The sequence below is a fragment of the Scyliorhinus canicula genome, chromosome 1 (assembly GCF_902713615.1).
Source record: "Scyliorhinus canicula chromosome 1, sScyCan1.1, whole genome shotgun sequence".
In the NCBI taxonomy this organism is placed as follows: domain Eukaryota; kingdom Metazoa; phylum Chordata; class Chondrichthyes; order Carcharhiniformes; family Scyliorhinidae; genus Scyliorhinus; species Scyliorhinus canicula.
Window position 1 is genome coordinate 147192317 of NC_052146.1, and position 18588 is coordinate 147210904.

Below are 18588 nucleotides of genomic sequence, written 5' to 3' on the forward strand. Positions count from 1 at the left end.
GTTCGTTCTCCAATTTAAAAACACTGACCTCTGTAATATTATTTGGATCAAGTTAAGTTTCTTGCAAGCTGTGAGTGGTCTTTAAAACAATGCAAAATTAGGCATGCCAATTTTATGATCTGTTCTGTAGTTACATACATGTATTTCAATTGCCCTGTTAACCAAAGGGATGATTAGCTTTAACAAAAAGCCTTTTCAGCTCTTGTCAGAAAACTAGTGGTGAAGCAATTTAATGGCCAGATTATTAAAACTGTTGAACCTCATCAAAATAAGACACTGTAGTTGAACAGCTAACCGAGGCACTGCAACAGTTAGAAATGGGAGAAAAAGTATTTATTTTTAATTTGTTACTTTAAAAAATACGTTAAGACTTAAGGTGAGTAAAAATGACTGCATTTGCAATTACTTGGTCAACAAGGCAATGCTTTCATGCAAATAGATGAAGACGGATTAAAATGATGTGCAATTATGAAGCCCTGGATTACGGTCTGTTCCCTCCTGGGTTTGTTTACACATCAGATCAACCATGCAGTTACCAAGAGTGACATGGCAACATTAGGCGGTATGTGTGCACGGTTGGAAGTCTCACATTGAGAACAGATTGAGAACTGGAGTACTGCTGCTCAATGACCATGTATCAGAAAGCCAGGCTGAAAAGGAAATTGAAGTAATCTGCACAGGATTCTTACACTTCTCGGAATGAACGTACAAGATTTGCTCAGATACCATCGTTGCATTTTTTGCTCAACACTTGACACACAAAGGTAGGAATTTACATAATGCACAGTAAGCATGTTTTTCTTTTGAGATTACAAGTGCACAGCAATTATTGCTTGAAGAAGATTGAGGTCATTGGTCTAAATGGAGTTTCAGTCACTTCCTTGGCTTCAGTTGTGCCTATTCACAGTGATTGATTGATTAATTTGATTTATTGTCACATGTACCGAAATACAGTGAAAAGTATTTTTCTGCGGCCAAGGAAATGTACGCAGTACGTACATAGTAGACAAAAAGGAATGGTAGATAGTTACAGTGAATGTGAAGAAGTACACAGTACATTGACAAATAAGTAATTGGTTATAATATATGAAGTGGAAAAGAGTTTTATTAAGTCGGAGCGGTGATAAACGAAAAGGGCCTGGGTGAGAGCTCTCAGAAAGTCGTCATGCTCCAGCGCCAGCTTGGAAAAATATCATACTATACCTGTTGGCATCTCCTTCCTGTGCTGGTGCTGCTTTACTGTAACCAGTAGGCAATAGGGCAGGAGCAGTCATTGAGTTTGTTTACCTCCCCCCCCCACCCCGGGACGGCACAGTGTCCCAGTCGTTAGCAATGCTGCCTACTGTGCTGAGGGCCAGGTTCAATCCCGGCCCCGGATCACTGTCTATGTAGAGTTTTCACATTCACCCCGTGTCTGCGTGGGCACAACCCAAAGATGCGCAGGTTAGGTGGATTGGCCACACTAAATTTCCCCTTAATTGGAAAAAAAAAATAATTGGGTACTCTCAATTTATAAAAATAAAATTACAAACGTTTACACCCCCCCCCCCCCCCCCCCCCCCAAACACACACACACACCTCCTTGCCGAGCAGTGAAGGAGGTGGTGGGAATTGTTGCTGTTAGCCTACGTAAGATAATGCTGAAAGCCTGAATCTATAGAATTCCTATATTGCGGAAGGGGGCCATTCGGCCCATCGAATTTGCACCGACCCTCTGCAAGAGCTCTCTTCCTGCCCTATTCCTGTAACCCCACCAAACCTCTTTTCCCAAAGAGAGGGGAGTCTAAAATTAGAGGGCATAGGTTGTGACATTATACAAACTTACAGCAAACTAGCCACTAGAAGGAGCTAAGGGACAGTACTATAAATTGCACTGACCCTTGGATTTCGGGGAGAGTGAGCTGGAGAGGGTAGATTAGAGTTTAGAGGAGACTAAAGTAGAGTGCATTAGACAGCTAGTAAGATAGAATATAATTGTAGTTAGAATATAGAGATAGTGTTAATGTGTGTAGTTTTATAATATATTTATTTATCATAGGAATAAGTGTCAAGCTCTAAATCAAGTAGTGTAAATAAAATTAGTTTAGTTCATGAAAAGAACTTCAAGTGTCTTTGTGATCACTACACTTTCCATCCTGAAGTCAGTAAGATGTCTTACAACACCAGGTTACAGTCCAACAGGTTTGTTTCGAATCACTAGATTTCGGAGCACAGCTCCTTCCTCAGAAAGATCAACACATAGGTTTAAGGTGAGGGGGGAGAGACACACAGAGGGTGGTGAGTGTCTGGAATGAGCTGCCGGAGGCAGTAGTAGAGGCGGATACAATTTTGTCTTTTAAAAAGTATTTGGACAGTTGGGTAAGATGGGTATAGATGGATATGGGCCAAATGCGGGCAATTGGGACTAGCTTAGTGGTAAAAACTGGGGTGGCATGGATAAGTTGGGCCAAAGGACCTGTTTCCATGCTGTAAATCTCTACGACTTTAAATGTTAAAACTCCTGTAAACATGTTCCACATATGCACACCTAGTTAATGAATGAAAATGGTCAGACAGTAAATATTGTTTCCTTTACAAATGATAGCAGTCACAGAAGTCTTAATGCCTTCGATCATTGATCATTACACTATACATTTCCATTAATAATAATTCCCATTGTTATCACAGTCAAGATTATGAAAAAGTCACCAGAGTCCCAGGGGACCATAGGCTGCTCTCCCCTTTGAGAAAGAGCTGTCTGGTGGTGATTTCACCAGAGGATCATTGCACCTCATAAGGTACAAAGCCAAGAGGGTAAGGCCTTCATTGTTATATCAGCCGGTACAGGAACTGAACCCATGCTGTTGGCGTTGCATCACAAACCAGCCGTCCAGCCAATAGTAGCTTGGTAGTTACATCACTGAATTGATAACCCAGAAACCTGGGCTAATAATGTGGAGACATGAATTCAAATCCCACCGTTGGCAGCTGGAGAATTTAAATTCAATGAGTTAAATATTTTGATTTGATTTATTGTCACATGTACCGAAGTACAGTGAAAAGTATTTTTCTGTGGAAAGTCTGAAATGAAAAACGAATAATAACAATATTAACCATGAAACTACTGGATTGTTGTAAAAGCCCATCTCGTGCATAATCTCCTTCAGGGAAGGAGACCTGTTCACCTTATCCAGCCTGCCCACTGAAATGACCGAAGAAGCCATTCAGTACTATCCAAGAAAGCATCTCACCACCATCTTCTCGAGGGCAATCGGAAGGACTATAGATGCTGTCCTAGTCAGTAATTCCCACATCTCATGAATGAATAGGGAAAAAAACAAGATTCAGTTTAACGAAGGCTGGAATTTTCCAGCTCCTCATGCTGGTGGAATCTACCAACCCCGCTGATGTCAATGGCGATTTGAATAGATTGGACTAGATTGTTGGCCTTGCCCTCCTTGGGGAGGGGAAGGTGGCTGGAAAATCCCTGGTCAAGACTCCAGGGTTTTACAAATGCGGTGCCAAATCTGATCAAATGAGCTTCATTCAGAATTTTCCATTTGTTTTCCTTGTAAATCAGTGACGATTTTCTTGTCTTTCTCCCCCCCCCCCCCCCCCCCCCCGCTCCTCCCAATCTCCCTTTCCCAAAATCCACCCCCTCAATTATTACCATGAAATTGGAAGCAGCTGTAAAAAACAGGGAGGGAGGGGTGAAATGAAAATAAGACGTGGCTCCTAAATTAGACTGTGATCCATAAAAGAAGAATGTTCAGGGTTACGAGGGAAAAAAGCAGCTGAACAGCACTAGGTGAGTTGCTCATTCAGAGAGCAGGTGCTCACAAGATGGGCCAAAAAGCCCATCAGACCGTGACAATTCTGTGTTTCTAAACGAGTGCTTCTAAATGCTCCGCAGGAGGAGTGAAGACCTCGCTACATATTATTTTTAAAAGAATTAAACACAACAGCTGTCAGCAGACTCTTGGACAGGAGCACGTTTGAATTTTTTCCACACGGTGGCGCTTAACTTGGCAGCAGAAGCAAAAACTAATATTGCACAAATGTGGTTGCATCCTATGGCCAGCAGAGGATGCAAAATAGCTTGTAGTGTATTTGCCATTTTACCATCAAAGAGGAACAGCACCACCACATTTTGATGCACAACTCAATCAATCTGCAGAATTTCTAGAAGTCTTGTATCTGGGCATGCAATTTGATCATCACTTTTTGTCATCACTTTTTGTCATCACTTTTTGGATCTCATGACACATGGAAACTTGTGACACTTTTGTGTATTCGATTACATTTGGATTGATTGTCACATGTACCGAGGTACAGCGAAAAGAACTGTTTTGGGTACAGTCCAGACAGATTGTTCCATGCATGCAAAAACATTGGACAAGTGATACATACACAATGTAAATACATCGAAATAGACATCAGGTGAAGAATGCGGTGTACAGTGCTACAACAGTAGAGAAGATGCGTAGGGAGATCAGCTTAATCCATAAGAGGATCATTCAGGAGTCTGGTAACAGCAGGGAAGCTGTTTTTGAATCTGTTTATGCGTGTTCTCAGACCTTTGTATCTTATGCCCGATGAAAGAGGTTGGAAGAGAGAATAACTTGGGTGGGAGGGGTCTTTGATTATGCTGCCCGCTTTCCCAAGGCAGCAGGAGGTGTAGACAGAGACAATGGATGGGATAAAAGCAATTACTGTGGATGCTGGAATCTGCAACCAAAGAGAAAATGCTGGAAAATCTCAGCAGGTCTGGCAGCAACTGTAGAGTGAGAAAAGAGCTAACGATGGGAGGCAGGTTAGCATGATGGACTGGGCTGTGTTCACGACTCTGTAGTTTCTTATAGTCTTGGGCCAAGTAGTTGCCATACCAGGCTTTGATGTAGCCAGGGAGGATGCTTTCTATGATGCATCTGTAAAAATTGGTGAGAGTCAATGTGGACATGCCGAGTTTCCTTAGTTTCCTGAGGAAGTATATGCGCTGTTATGCTTCCTTGGTGGTAGTGTCGACATGGGTGGACCAGGACAGATTGTTAATGATATGCACACCTAGGAATGTGAAGCTGTCAACCATCTCCACCTCGGCCTCATTGATGATTATCTCAAGTTATATTTTTATATAACAGCAGGCAGAGAATACACTAACGCCAAGCAGGACAACAGGAGTGGAACTGTCCACCCTAAGGTTAAAAAACTAACCATCAAAAATGACCAGTCATCAACCAGCTGTAAATAACGAAAAACAAGAAGATAACCAATGAAATTATGCCACGTATCCCTCTTGAAAGTTCCTCAAGCAATCACTATTTCCTCATTACACTGAGAACCTATCACTGGAAATAATAGGTCAAACTTTAAACGTCTTTAGATCAGCATCTCATTATATACATCACATTAATTTTGCTTCATATTGTCATAGAAATGTCACTTTAAGAAATGTTTGTCTGCTCAAGTGGCTAAAGTGATGTCAGAGGGTGGGTGGGGCTGAGCTTTGGCTCGGCTTTTCAGTTTCCCTTTGAGGAAAAACTTGGGTGTGTCTGTGTTTTTTAGTTTCGTTTTCAGAGAGAGGAGCTGCAGTGAAAGCCAGCAGATGTGCATGGATCTCTCTACAAGCTAAAGTGTGTTCATTTGGATGATTTCAAAGTGCTAACTACTCTCAGTAGAGAATTTAAACCTGATCGCTGTGTTAAAAAGGGTCTTTTGTCTTCTGGATGTTGTTTGGGAATTTATTAAGGGTTATCTGTAGAGTATTGTATTCTTTGGGGATTTATTGGTGTTGATAGTTGTTAAGATGTTTACAAAGTGTTAACTGGTTTCATAAATAAACATTGTTTTAATTTAAAAGATTTCTGTTGCATCACACCTGCAGAGTAGGCCCTTGTGCTCCCCATAACCACAATCTATTCAAAGTTGTGGGTCAGGTAAACTCCATGATACACTGGGGGCTCTCTAAACCCTGGCCCATAACAATATATAATAATAATAATCACTTATTGTCATAAGGAGGCTTCAATGAAGTTACTATGAAAAGTCCCCAGTCGCCATATTCTGCCGCATGTTCTGGGAGGCTGGTACGGGAATTGAACCCGCACTGCTGGCATTGTTCTGCATTACAAGCCTGCTGTTTAGCCCACTGTGCTAAACCAGCCCCTCAATATTTGTGCAGTGCTCCATTTAAGTGCAATCGTGGCTATATGTTCAAGGCTATACATTCGGACAGCACAGTAGCATGGTGGTTAGCATAAATGTTTCACAGCTCCAGGGTCCCAGGTTCGATTCCCGGCTGGGTCACTGTCTGTGTGGAGTCTGCACGTCCTCCCCGTGTGTGCGTGGGTTTCCTCCGGGTGCTCCGGTTTCCTCCCACAGTCCAAAGATGTGCGGGTTAGGTGGATTGGCCATGATAAATTGCCCGTAGTGTCCTAATAGTAAGGTTAAGGGGGGGGAGTTGTTGGGTTACGGGTATAGGGTGGATACGTGGGTTTGAGTAGGGTGATCATTGCTCGGCACAACATCGAGGGCCGAAGGGCCTGTTCTGTGCTGTACTGTTCTATGTTCTATGTTCTAAGTCTCTGGGGCAGGGCTTGAACCCACAAACTTCTGACATGGAGGCAAGCACACTCCCAACTGAGCCACACCTGACACCAGCTTCCTACCTGTGGCACCCATCTTTCAGAACAGCCTTCCAGGTGATACATTGTCAAGGGTCTCCTGATGCCTCAGTCCATGACTTTATGTCCGATCCCTCAAATTGGCATAACACCACCCCAAACGTTGATGAGGTGAAATCTGCCATGTTTCCTGCTATTTATTACACTGCTTTAGTTTGGATTCATCAATATTTTTTTCAGCATGGAAAGTTGATCTTTTTTATCCATTTCCCATTTCTGCTTGGCTGAGTGGCTTTGCCAATTTTCCGCTCTGATGTCCTGAGCCTGTGAAATCACAAAGGAGAAAATTGCCTCCTACAAATAATCCATGTGTTTTTGACACATTCCATTCATAGTCTGGCCCTTCAATCCCCTTATTCATATCCAAATATAAATGTTCATACTTTTGCAGTTACCTAGTTACTGGTAACCACAACATTGAGCGACGGACACCCAGCCGCTGGACGAATTGTACTCACATTCCTGTCTCCAGTGACAGCCACATTAAAGTCTACTTTTGCAATTGAATGTCAGCAGCTTTTAGGCAGGTCTCAGGACAAGTGGGAGGAGCGTTGCTGTCAGAAAGGGCTTAGGGGGAAGAACTGAACGCAAAGCTTTCACCGATTTAGGAGTAACTACATGACAGGTAAGATGCACAGGGCGCGATTTAACCTAAAGCTTTCTCAATGTGGTAGCGAGCGGGAACTGATGCGAGCTTCCTGACGTTCGGGCTAGCAAGGCTGTCACTGCTATAAAGCATTAATTGGTCCACATAACGCGGCCCCACAGTTTCACGCCGGGAATGAATGTCCTGCCGGCTGATTCGCTGGAACCAGGCTCACAAGCCCTCTGCTAACGAGGGAGAGCAGCACTTAAACCGCTCCTGCACAGCTGATCCCACTCAGCTCCCAGCCATGCCTCCGAGAAGACTAGCCCCATGATTCGGGGATGCTGACCTGGGCAGATTATTGGACGCTGTCGAGCCCAGGTGGGATACCCTGTTCCCCCGAGGGTCTTGGAGGGTCAGCCACAGGGCAGCCAGTGCCACCTAAGAGGAAGTGGCAGTGGCCATCAGCTCGGGGAATGTGAGCAGGAGGACCGGCACCCAGTGTCATAAGAAGATCAATGATCTCCACCGGGCTGCATGGGTGGGTTGGCACCGGACCCCCGATCTCCACCCCGCCCCCCCCACGGGAATGCACCTGATACCTCGCCCACCCATGTCCAGAAGTGCCGTCCACACAAGCCCCCATACCCCCATCCCTCCCCCCTGCTCCCCACCTGCACCGTACTCTCCATCCCTCCTCGATACTCTCCCCTGCCCCATAGAGCCCATCTCATGATCCCGCCCCACCAGCACCGTGAAGAATGCCGCGCGCGGCTAACGACGCCCCCTCTCTGTGTCCCTGCAGGAGACGTTGGCTCACAGCAGACAGGAGAGCGCCCAGACAGGAGGTGGAGTGCCAGACATCGGAGTCCTTACCCCCTATGAGAAACGGGCCCTGGAGGCTGCAGGGGTGGCCGAGGACAGATCTGTCGCCAAAGTAGAGGTTGACGTACGGCGCAGAGGTGAGGATCCACTGACCACCACCCAGATGACTTGTCACACGTGAGTTGTTCATTCCATACAAAATTACCCATCCCTCCCACGGACCATATGTCCATTCTCCCGCAGGACCCTCACCACCCCCGCCTCCCATGGGAACATCTTGGAGGAGAGCTCCGAGGCTGCTGCCTTGCATGCATCACAGCTATCATCCCCACCCTCCACCAGTGCAGAGACACGCACCTTGGTGGGCAATGATAGTGGACAGACTTCTGGGAAATATTCTGTAAGCACCGTACAGTTGCTGATTCACATCAGGTGGAGGCCGGGGCACCCAGGCGAAACAGCAGTCAGAGGATCCCGGGACCCAGCTGGGTTTCAGTCAGATGCTGAGCCTCTGGACCAGGTTTACCCGGAGCGGATGCAGATGCTAGAGTATGGCAATAATATTCAGATGAAAATGTCAGCCACATTCCAGCAGGTCCACAGCCAATTGGTGGAGTCCACAAGACTACGGGCGCAGGATATGGCTCTGGCAGTGCGTGGCACCGAGGTCAACACTGCTATATTGGTGACCGTAGTGGAGAACTTGGTGCATGATGTTGGCAGCATGAGTGGAGTTGTCCAAGGCACAGCCATGGCTGAGCACCTCAACAGCATGATGCAATCACTGGGGGGCATGACCCAGTACCAGGTTTACCTTAAAGAGGCACTGCAGGGCATGTCCCAATTTCAGGTGGAAATTGCCGAGGCCCTCCAGAGCGCGTCATGGTTGCGAGGGGAGGTCTCCAAGTCCCATGTGGGCAGAGCCGAGGTGCTCCAGGACATGCCCCAGTCTCAGATGGGCAGAGACTAGGCGCTGTAGAGCATGCCCCGGTCGCTGGGGGATGTATCTGTTGCAGGTGGATATTGCCAAGGCACTCCAGAGCATGCCCCAGTTACTGAAGAGCATCTCCGTGGGCGTTGACACCATGCTGCAGACATTGGGGTGCCACCAAGGCTGGCAGAGCTAGATGATGCAGGAGCAGCCAGAGTTCGGTCCAGCAGCCCCTCCAACCTGAGCTGAACCCCAGGGCTCTATGGGCACCGACCAGGAGGCGGGGGCATTGGGTGCCAACCCGGAGTCACCCTATGTAGTGGCAATGACGGCCACCTGCTCCTCCGAGACCCACCCCACCTACAACGGCGCACTTGGAATCAGCAAGCAGAAACAGGATTGTACGGCGGGGCCTGTGCTGCCAATCAATTCTCTGGTGCCACTTCAGCCCCAGGGATCTCAGAGGACGGCCGCCAGGGGCATCGAAGGCCACTGGACGTGGTAGGCAGTAGGCTGCCTCCACCTCTGATGCGCACCCTGAGGACACCCCTAGATGCAACGGTAGAGCATAGAAAGCTAATTAGCTCGAGGATAATTGAGAGGGCACGGGGCGGGGGCCGGGGAGGGGGGTGGAGGGGAGGGAGCGGGGAAGGAGGTTGGGTGCATTGTGGGGGGAAGGGGTAGGCGGAGGGTCTGGTGGGTTGGGGGGATTGAGGAGGCATCATCGGGGGATTGGGACAGTGCCGGCACATGTCAATGATTAAACATCGCACGTGTAAGTTATTAAAAATCGCTGATCTCGACCAATATGACGCCTCTGGCACTTCCTTCCTCAATGCGGGCCGAGCACCAATCCCAATCCCCATCTCCTTGGACATGGAAGTCCTGGATGAATCTTCTGCACCCCTCCTCATCCCTACAGCACCCCCAAGTTCCCCATTGCCTCCCCACCCCCCCCATTCCTGCATTGCTTCCCACCCCCCTCCATTGCTCCCCTCCCCACTCTCCCCGTTCCATCATTGTTGCCCCCTCCGCTCATTCCCCGATTGCTCCTACGCGCCATTGCTCCCACCTCCCCACCCCCCCCTCCATTCTCCTGTCATCTGACATGCCCTGCCCATGCACCCTCAGTCACTGTGGGGATTCCTGCCTACCCTGTACCCCAGAAACCTACATGTAACGTTACCTGGACTGGGCGCTGGTCCCCTCCTTGGTGCACATTCCCACCCTCAGGTCTCCGAAATGTCCCCGGTGCTGGGGCCCAGCCCCTGGGTGCTCAGATGTTGGCTGCTGTGTCCGTGATGTTGCCTCCTGCAGCATCCAGGCATCACGGTCTGATTGGTATGCAAGGCAATAACTCCCACGTGCTACATGGCTCGCCTACCCGCGGGAATCCACTTGGGATGTGTGAAATACTCATTGAACTATGACTGCCAATTCCCGATTAGCAATAGCCTTCAGCCGTGCGGCCAGGGGCCTCCGTGGTCAGTGGGAGTTACGGATGGTCGGTGGGGCAGTTGGGCTGGGCTTGCGTCAGGAATAGGAACACATGATCCAGGGGGTGATACGGCAGAACTGAAACATGCATCTCTCCCCCACCCCCACTCTCACCCCCACATACACGCACACAGACACAAGCCGAGGCCATGGGTGGTCACCCCCCTACTCTGCAACCACCCCCTTCAAGCATCGGGGCAGCAACCCCAGTGCCCCCAGGCTTTGTGCCTGTGAGCGAAGATGGCTACTCACCTTCTCCCACATCAGCCCTTCTTTCAGCTTCACGTTTTTAAAAAGGTGTACTAATCGATGCCACATGACCACTTGCTGTGGAGGCGGTTAGATCATGGGAGGCCTTTGGAGAGGGGGCCGGCCACTCCCATTAATTGTATGGAGATTGGGCTTCAGTGGTGATTATTGGTTTCTTGCCAGGCTATGGAGGGATCCTGATTTTGCCAAAGGAGGAAGGCCGGTTAGATCACAAACAGAACAGGTGCCCGGCCCGGTTCTCGATTCTGGCCTCGCCCCCGATCTAACCGCTGTGCTGTGCTCTCTCAATGCAGCCATTAAATTAAGCCCACAGCCTTCTGACTGAGAACAAGAGCAGTGTCTGAATTTTGACAGATTTGTCAGAACTCCTCAGGGTCCTAATATCGTGTTTGGAAATCATTTTCTGTTTACCGTGTACTCTGGTTTACTGATTACACAGGTTGGGTCGGTCGTGATGGTGTTGCGGGAAGGTGGGGTGGGTTTATTGGTGACAGGAGCTTTTTAAGGAGTCAGAGAATAATCAGAACGTTTAATCAATCTCAAAAGATCCAGAGGTAAACAATTGGAACACCTTGGGCAGGATTCTCCATCCCGCCTCACCTGCTATCTGGTGAGGTGCGCCCCCACCAGCAACGGATCCTCCGTCCTGCCAGTCGGCCAATGGGATGCCCCATTGTGGCATCCCCACACAGTTGGGAAATCAACGGGCGTGAATGCGCTGCGGGCGAAACGGAGGATCACGCCAACGGAGAACCCCGCCCCTTGACTTTGGGTGGTCTGAAACTTCAACTCCGCTATTAGGGCACGATCTAATGGCTTCTGATTTGCGACGCTTGGAACGCCTCGTGTAGCTCTCACAAGATCTCGTGAGGCGTCTCGATCTGGATCTTGCCCTCGTTGGGTGAGACCAAGATGAACATATTTAAGTGCACCATTATGCTAATTTAAATATGCCTACACTGGATTCTCCCGGGGCCCAGAAACTTAATGGCCTCACCCGGGAGACCTCGCTATGACGCTGTTTAGTAATGAAATTAAAATGAAATGAAAATCGCTTATTGTCACAAGTAGGCTTCAGTGAAGTTGCTGTGAAAAGCCCCTAGTCGCCACATTCCGGCGCCTGTCCGGGGAGGCTGGTACGGGAATCGAACCGTGCTGCTGGCCTGCTTTAAAGGCCAGTGATTTAGCCCAGTGTGCTAAAACAGCCCCTCGTACCTCGATCAGTACCCCCTAGTACTGATCCACATAAACATCGACCACGGTGGGATTCCTGAGGGGGCTGTGGAAGGATCAGGGCGGCATGTAAAAATGGCGCCCTGATCCGCAGGTCATCTTACAGCACTGATGAGCTGAGCTCATCGGTGCTTAAAATGCTGATACGCTGCATGCGCCAAGAAACACGGCACTGTATGCGCCCAAAACGGAACTTTTTTTTGCGTGCTAAATCGTGCCATTTCCCATCACAGATTTGCTGAGATTATCCAACATTTTCTATATTTTTTCCCGATTTCTAGCATCCATGGTAGTTTTGATTTTGGCCTTGAGCTGAGCCAGTGCTCACTCTGGGATATCTGTTACGCTGTACACGCATAATTCAAATACTTTAGCGGGCCTCCATAAGTTGCATTACTAGACTGGAGCAATGACAACCTCTGCAGCATGGAGCTTCAAATTCGTGTCAGACAGGATTGAATCTGGGCCTTCCTTGTCCATACTACCCCACTCCCTGCGGATGTCATTCGGGGGTTTTCGGGTAGTGCATTCTTGCATCTGAGGCAGATTCATATGATTTGAATCCCACTCCAATAGTTTGGCAGGACTGAAAGGGAAATGTGCTGACTTTCAGATTAGATGCAAAACCAAGTTCTCATCTTTCCTTTAAGGTGGGTGTAAAATATCTGAACCATTGAGAGGCTGCATACCTGTACTTAACAGGGTTATTTATTATAAGAAAGTTCATCTTAAGCAATTAATTGATGTGACATACGGTACGAAGAAAGTATGTTTTTTACTCTCTTTCAGCCCCATCACGAAGGTGGATAATTGCTGTTTCTTCATTGGGTAAAGGACCTGTGACATCCAGCAAGCCGAAAGCAAATGTGCAGCTGTTTAACACAAAACATGGTCCTGCAGTACACTCGCTCGGTCTTAAGGAGGATTCTCAGTGGGGTTTTAAACTGGTGGAGACTGATGTTGGTGGTACTGACTTTCTTTACCCTTACAATTTTCATCACTTAACATTGTGTCATGTGAATGTCCCTTTAAGAAAAGTGTTGTTTATCAAATGGCTGCAGTGATGTCATTGTGTGGGTGGAACTGGGCGCTGGCTCTGCTTTTTACTTTCGTTTTGAGCTAGGAGTGTTTTGGCTCTGTGTTTTAGTTTTGCTTTCAGTTGGAGAGCTGCATTTAAACCTGGCAGATGTATGTATTGATCTCTCTCTGCAATCTAAAGAATGTCTCCAGATCACTTGATGATTTCAAAGTAATACCTGTTTCTGTAAGGAATGCAAACCTCCTGTCATTGTTAAAAAGGGTTTTTTGACTTCTGGATGATGTTATGGAAAGTTATTAAAGGTTATCTACAGAGTACTGTATCTTTTGGGGGGTTATCAGGGTTGGTGGTTGATAAACTGTTTACTGTGTGTTTATAACTGAATTCATAGAATAAACATTGTTTTTGTTTAAAAATACTTTTATATCTCTGTTACATCACACCTGGAAAGTGGGGCCTTGTGCTCCCCATAACCAAAATCTATTTAAAGTTGTGGGTCAGGTGAACTCCATGATATACTTTGGTGTTCTCTAAACCCTGGCCCATAATAATTGCCACAAAATATTTTATTCAAATAGATTTAATCTCCTTCTATCTGTCTCTGCTGAGCTAGCCAGTCATCTGCTTACCTCAAGCTGGAAATGCACAAGTATCCATGGGTGCAGAATGCTAATATAGTAATATTATAAAATGTTGCATATGTGTTATTGAAATGCAGATAGAAATGTGCTTTATTAAAGAGCAGATTCATAGCATGACCTCAAGTGATTGTCTAACTCAGTTCCATCCACACCTTATACAAACTAAATGCCCCGACCCCCCAGCCCCCCAGGGATCGAGACTGGCACCGAAGAAGGAATTGAGAGCTGCTTCACTAAGTTTGCTGACAGTACAATGTTAGGTGGGATATTGATTATTTAGCGAGTGAGGGAAATGGTTGCCGATGGAGTTCAATTGGGGGAAAGTGTGAGGACATCCATTTTTGACTTAAGAAAAATAAATCAGTCTATTTTCTAAATAGCACGTAACAAGGAACTGTGGAGGGTTAGAAAGATTTGGAGGCACAAATAGAGGAATGACTGAAAACAATTAAAAAGGTTAATTAAATGTTTTCCGTTATCTCAAGGGGGCTGGATTACAAAGGGGTGGAGATTATGTTCAGCTGCAGAGAACTCTAGTTAAACCCCATCTGGAGCACTGTATTCAGTATTGGGTACCGCACCTTTGGGAGGATATATTGACCTTTGAGTAAAAGCAATGAATATTCATCCGAATCATACCTCAACAGATTGCATAGGCTGGTCTTGCATTCCTATGAATTTATACGATTAATGGATGATGTAACTAAAGCATTTAATCAAAATAGTTGATAGGAATATAGAAAAATGGTGGGGCAGTTCAGAACAAGGGGCATCACCTTATGGTTCGAGCGAGGTTGTTCAGGGATGACGTCTGCACAGAAAGGAGGAGTGGAAATCTGAAAGGTTTCCTTCCAGAAAACTTTGGTGGATAGACTTTTTATGAGGTCAGGGCCTTAAAGAATATGGAACTACAGAGGATATTTGGAGTTAGTTCACAGAACAGCCATGGTCTAATCGACAAGCTTAAGGAGGCTGCTCCTGTTTCCATGTTCCTATGACTGTCTTTAATGGTTAATTCTCTTTTACAGCCCAAACTACACTCAACCGGAATTAAGATTGATCCTTTCTCCTACTTGACAACAGCAGTAAGTATTTTTTTTCTAACAAAGCAGTTTAAAGTCAATTAATCAAGGACAATTAGGAATGGACAACAAATGCTGGCATAGCCAGCGGAGCCCACATCCTGTAAAAATGAATAATAATTGTGCTGAACATTTAACATTTTAGAACATCTAGTTAGATTGTAATGGAAAAGATCAAAAGGAGTGAATAATCTCCTCGTTGACATTGTGATGTGAATGATCTAGGAACAAGGCCACCAAGTCGCTCAGTTAGAGCTGCCTATAGCTGTCACAGCACAGTCCATCAGGACTTCAGCCAATCTGAAAATGAAATGAAATGAAAATCGCTTATTGTCACGAGTAGGCTTCAATGAAGTTACTGTAAAAAGCCCCTAGTCGCCACATTCCGGCGCCTGTCCGGGGAGGCTGGTACGGGAATCGAACCGTTCTGCTGGCCTGCTTGGTCTGCTTTAAAAGCCAGCGATTTAGCCTGGTGAGCTAAACCAGCCCCAATCTGCAGGGGATGCAATGTGTGGGTGGTGAAGCTCCCAGCTGAAACATCTCAAAATTGCTGCTGCGCATAATCCTCCAGTGGTGATGTGTGTCGGTGTATTCTGTGTAGATGTAGATATGTTGTGCGATACTGTGCACCAAACAAAACAGATGGTGCTCTTGAGGTAGAAGAGAGCTACCTGTACTGTGGAAGGAAACCTGGCAATAGTCCATAACCTTCAGGAGACAGATGAAAAAAATGGTGATGGAGTTCTGTGATGATCAATGAGCATAACCCGGGCACAGGGGAGAGGCGGGCACAAAATTCAAGAAAAGAGAATATTGTTAAGAACAAAAGATAAAGGGACAGGAGTTGGCCATTTGGTCCTTTGAACTTGCACCATTAAATAAGATCATGGCTGATCTTCTGTCTCAGCTCCTCCTTCTTGTCCTATTTCCATACTCCATTATTCCCTTTGTAATCAAACATCTTTTGACCTGAATATGCTCAATGAAATATCAATGCAAACCACAGACTAGCAGACTTTGGCATTTGCTTTTTTCCACAGACTGTAGCCATTGTTTTCAATTACTAATGCCTGTATCAATGGAAATAAAGGACTTTCCTATTCCTTAAACAAGCTAGGAGGGTGTGCCATTGAGTTTTGTCCGGTAACACATCAGTGAAGTGAGGCTGTACAGATAAAAATGCATCTTAGGTTTGACAGCATACTATATTTGCTTAAAGAGAATCAAAGCATTCTCGTCAGGTGTATTGCTTGTGCATTGTCTCAATGCTTAGTCGGAACGCAGCTACTAATATATGAAAAACGATGATGGGTACTAATTCGGTACAATGGACCATTGTTCGCATTTGTCACAAAAGTAACTATCTGGAGTTTCCCTGTGACCATGGCTCTGATGCCCGAACAAATTAAAGAGTAAAAGATTTCACAACACAATGATCAAATTATCTGGAAGGGCAGGCTAAATAGAATCAGCCTTTTCCCAGTGTTTGAAAGGTGAAGAACAAGAGACGACAGGCCACAGGATTAAACGTAAGAGATTCAGAACAGTGCGCAGGAAGAGCTTCTTTACATAGGGAGGCAGGGAATTCACTTCTTTGGCCAATAGTTGAGGGCAGAAACTTCATCTACATTCAGAATTAGATTCTATTGGTGGATGAAGAAAAAGATGAAATAGGCATATGGGCACAGGTGAGGTAAACATGATTTACCTGTGTGGCGAGTAAATGCAAAGGAAAATGGTTGGGCTGTCTCTGTTTTCTAACTTCTGCATATGTAATAATTCACTCTAAACCCTGAGATTCAGTCAACCATAATTAAAACTCGCATGACATGCATCACATCATAATTCGATTCAATTCATCCTGAGTCTGAACGGGCATGTGAGTCAGACATAGGCAGAATTTGACAATTCAGGGATTCAGTTATTACCCAGAATCATTACTTGAAATGGGTAATTACTCTATGGTCTTTGTTCATTGTATTTAACTTAAATATTTATGCTCATAAGATTTGTCAACTTACTTTGTTACTTTCCATTGAACTGTACATAAATAGTTACTGTAGCTGCAAATTCTCTGGTCTGTTTTAATATTCTTTCATATCTGACAACAGTCTGTAATGTTGCACAAAGCTAATCCAGTAATCAGGGTGCCACAGAAAGTAATTTGGTGAGTTGCTGATTCTTACAAGCACTGATTAGCACGTTTAGCACTGCTGCCTCACAGCACTAGGGACCCGGGTTCAATTCTGCCTTTTGATCACATCACTGTCTGTGTGGAGTTTGTGCTTTCTCTCCCGTGTCTGCGTGGATGCCCTCCGGGTTCTCCGGTTTCCTCCCACAGTCCAAGGGGCCTCACGGTAGCACGGTGGTTAGCATCAATGCTTCACAGCTCCAGGGTCCCAGGTTCGATTCCCGGCTGGATCACTGTCTGTGTGGAGTCTGCACGTCCTCCCCGTGTGTGCGTGGGTTTCCTCCGGGTGCTCCGGTTTCCTCCCACAGTCCAAAGATGTGCAGGTTAGGTGGATTGGCCATGCTAAATTGCCCGTAGTGTAAGGTTAATGGGGGGGATTGTTGGGTTACGGGTATACGGGTTACGTGGGTTTAAGTAGGGTGATCATTGCTCGGCACAACATCGAGGGCCGAAGGGCCTGTTCTGTGCTGTACAGTTCTATGTTCTATGTTCTATGTGCAGGTTTAGGTGGATTGGCCATGCTAAAGTTCCTCCTAGTGTCCAAAGGTTAGGTGGGGTTACGTGGTTGTGGGGGAGTGGGCCTAGGTAAGCTGCTCTTTCAGAGGGCCCAGACTCGATGGGATGAATGTCTTCCTTCTGCACTGTAGGGATTCTGTCATTTTATGATTACTGAAATGGTGCAACTTTCAGATTGTAGAGTCACCATTTAATTCTGTTCAATTGTGTGGTGGGCAGAACATCCTTTTGGACTGCCAACAGCATTCTATTAGTGGAAGATACCACTCATACCACCAAGCCTGCTAATAGCTACCATAACAATCAATTTAAGATAATCAGTTGAGCTTATAATGTTTGTTATAATGTTTAATGTCAGCTTTGTCAAAGAGTCACCCAAACTCAAAACGTTAGATCCTTTGTCTCTCCACAGATGCCGTCAGACCTACTGAGATTGTCCAGTATTTTCTGTTTGATCTTATACTGTGGCTTATTTATGACATGAATTCATATGCAGGACCCCATTCTCTGAAAGCAAAAGGAATATGCCCAAGCTTTGCACCTTTTTAAAATTATATTCTGAAGCATGGAGAGACTATAGTTCCCCTGTGCTTTCTCCATGACAAAGTCTTGAGCAATCAGAGTTGATTTGTCGACCAAGCAGCACCTCTTCTCTCCATTAGTATTGTGGTGAATATAACATGGTAAATTCACACTGTACATTTGTAAGCGCAGGAGCGTTACCCGGCCACTAGGTGGAGTAGCTCTGGGAATGCTCAGGAGCTTGTACAGGGCTCCACCCTTGGCTCCGCCCACAACTCCTCCCCCTAGTGCTGCTGTATAAATACCCTTGTCCAGAGTCAGCCTGCAGCTGATCAGCCTGGGGCTGATTTAGCTCATTGGGTTAAATCGCTGGCTTTTATAGCAGACCAAGCAGTCCAGCAGCACGGTTCGATTCCCGTATCAGCCTCCCTGGACAGGCGCCGGAATGTGGTGACTAGGGGCTTTTCACAGTAACTTCATTGAAGCCTACTCGTGACAATAAGCAATTTTCATTCATTTCAGTTCACAGAGAGTTCATGAATGGGTAACAGGCTGGCTCTGAAGTAAGCTGATTAAAGCCTAGATTCATATTG

The 18588-nt window shown here is 46.2% G+C and overlaps 1 protein-coding gene across 8 annotated transcripts in view; it reads left to right on the forward strand.

Annotated features, from left to right (window-relative positions):
* Positions 1 to 519: 519 nt before the first annotated feature.
* The window catches only part of LOC119968391, a 153486-nt gene continuing 135417 nt past the window's right edge, over positions 520 to 18588 (forward strand). For 6 of the 8 annotated variants that reach the window (XM_038801188.1, XM_038801193.1, XM_038801192.1 and 3 more), the window contains exons 1-3: positions 520 to 764; positions 12794 to 12970; positions 14713 to 14769. In XM_038801188.1, coding sequence (XP_038657116.1) covers positions 12869 to 12970; positions 14713 to 14769 — 159 coding nt within the window. In that variant the 5' untranslated portion in view covers positions 520 to 764; positions 12794 to 12868. Of the gene's footprint in view, positions 765 to 8053; positions 8251 to 12793; positions 12971 to 14712; positions 14770 to 18588 lie in introns of all 8 variants that reach the window. The other 2 variants (XM_038801189.1, XM_038801190.1) reach the window with 2 other exon arrangements.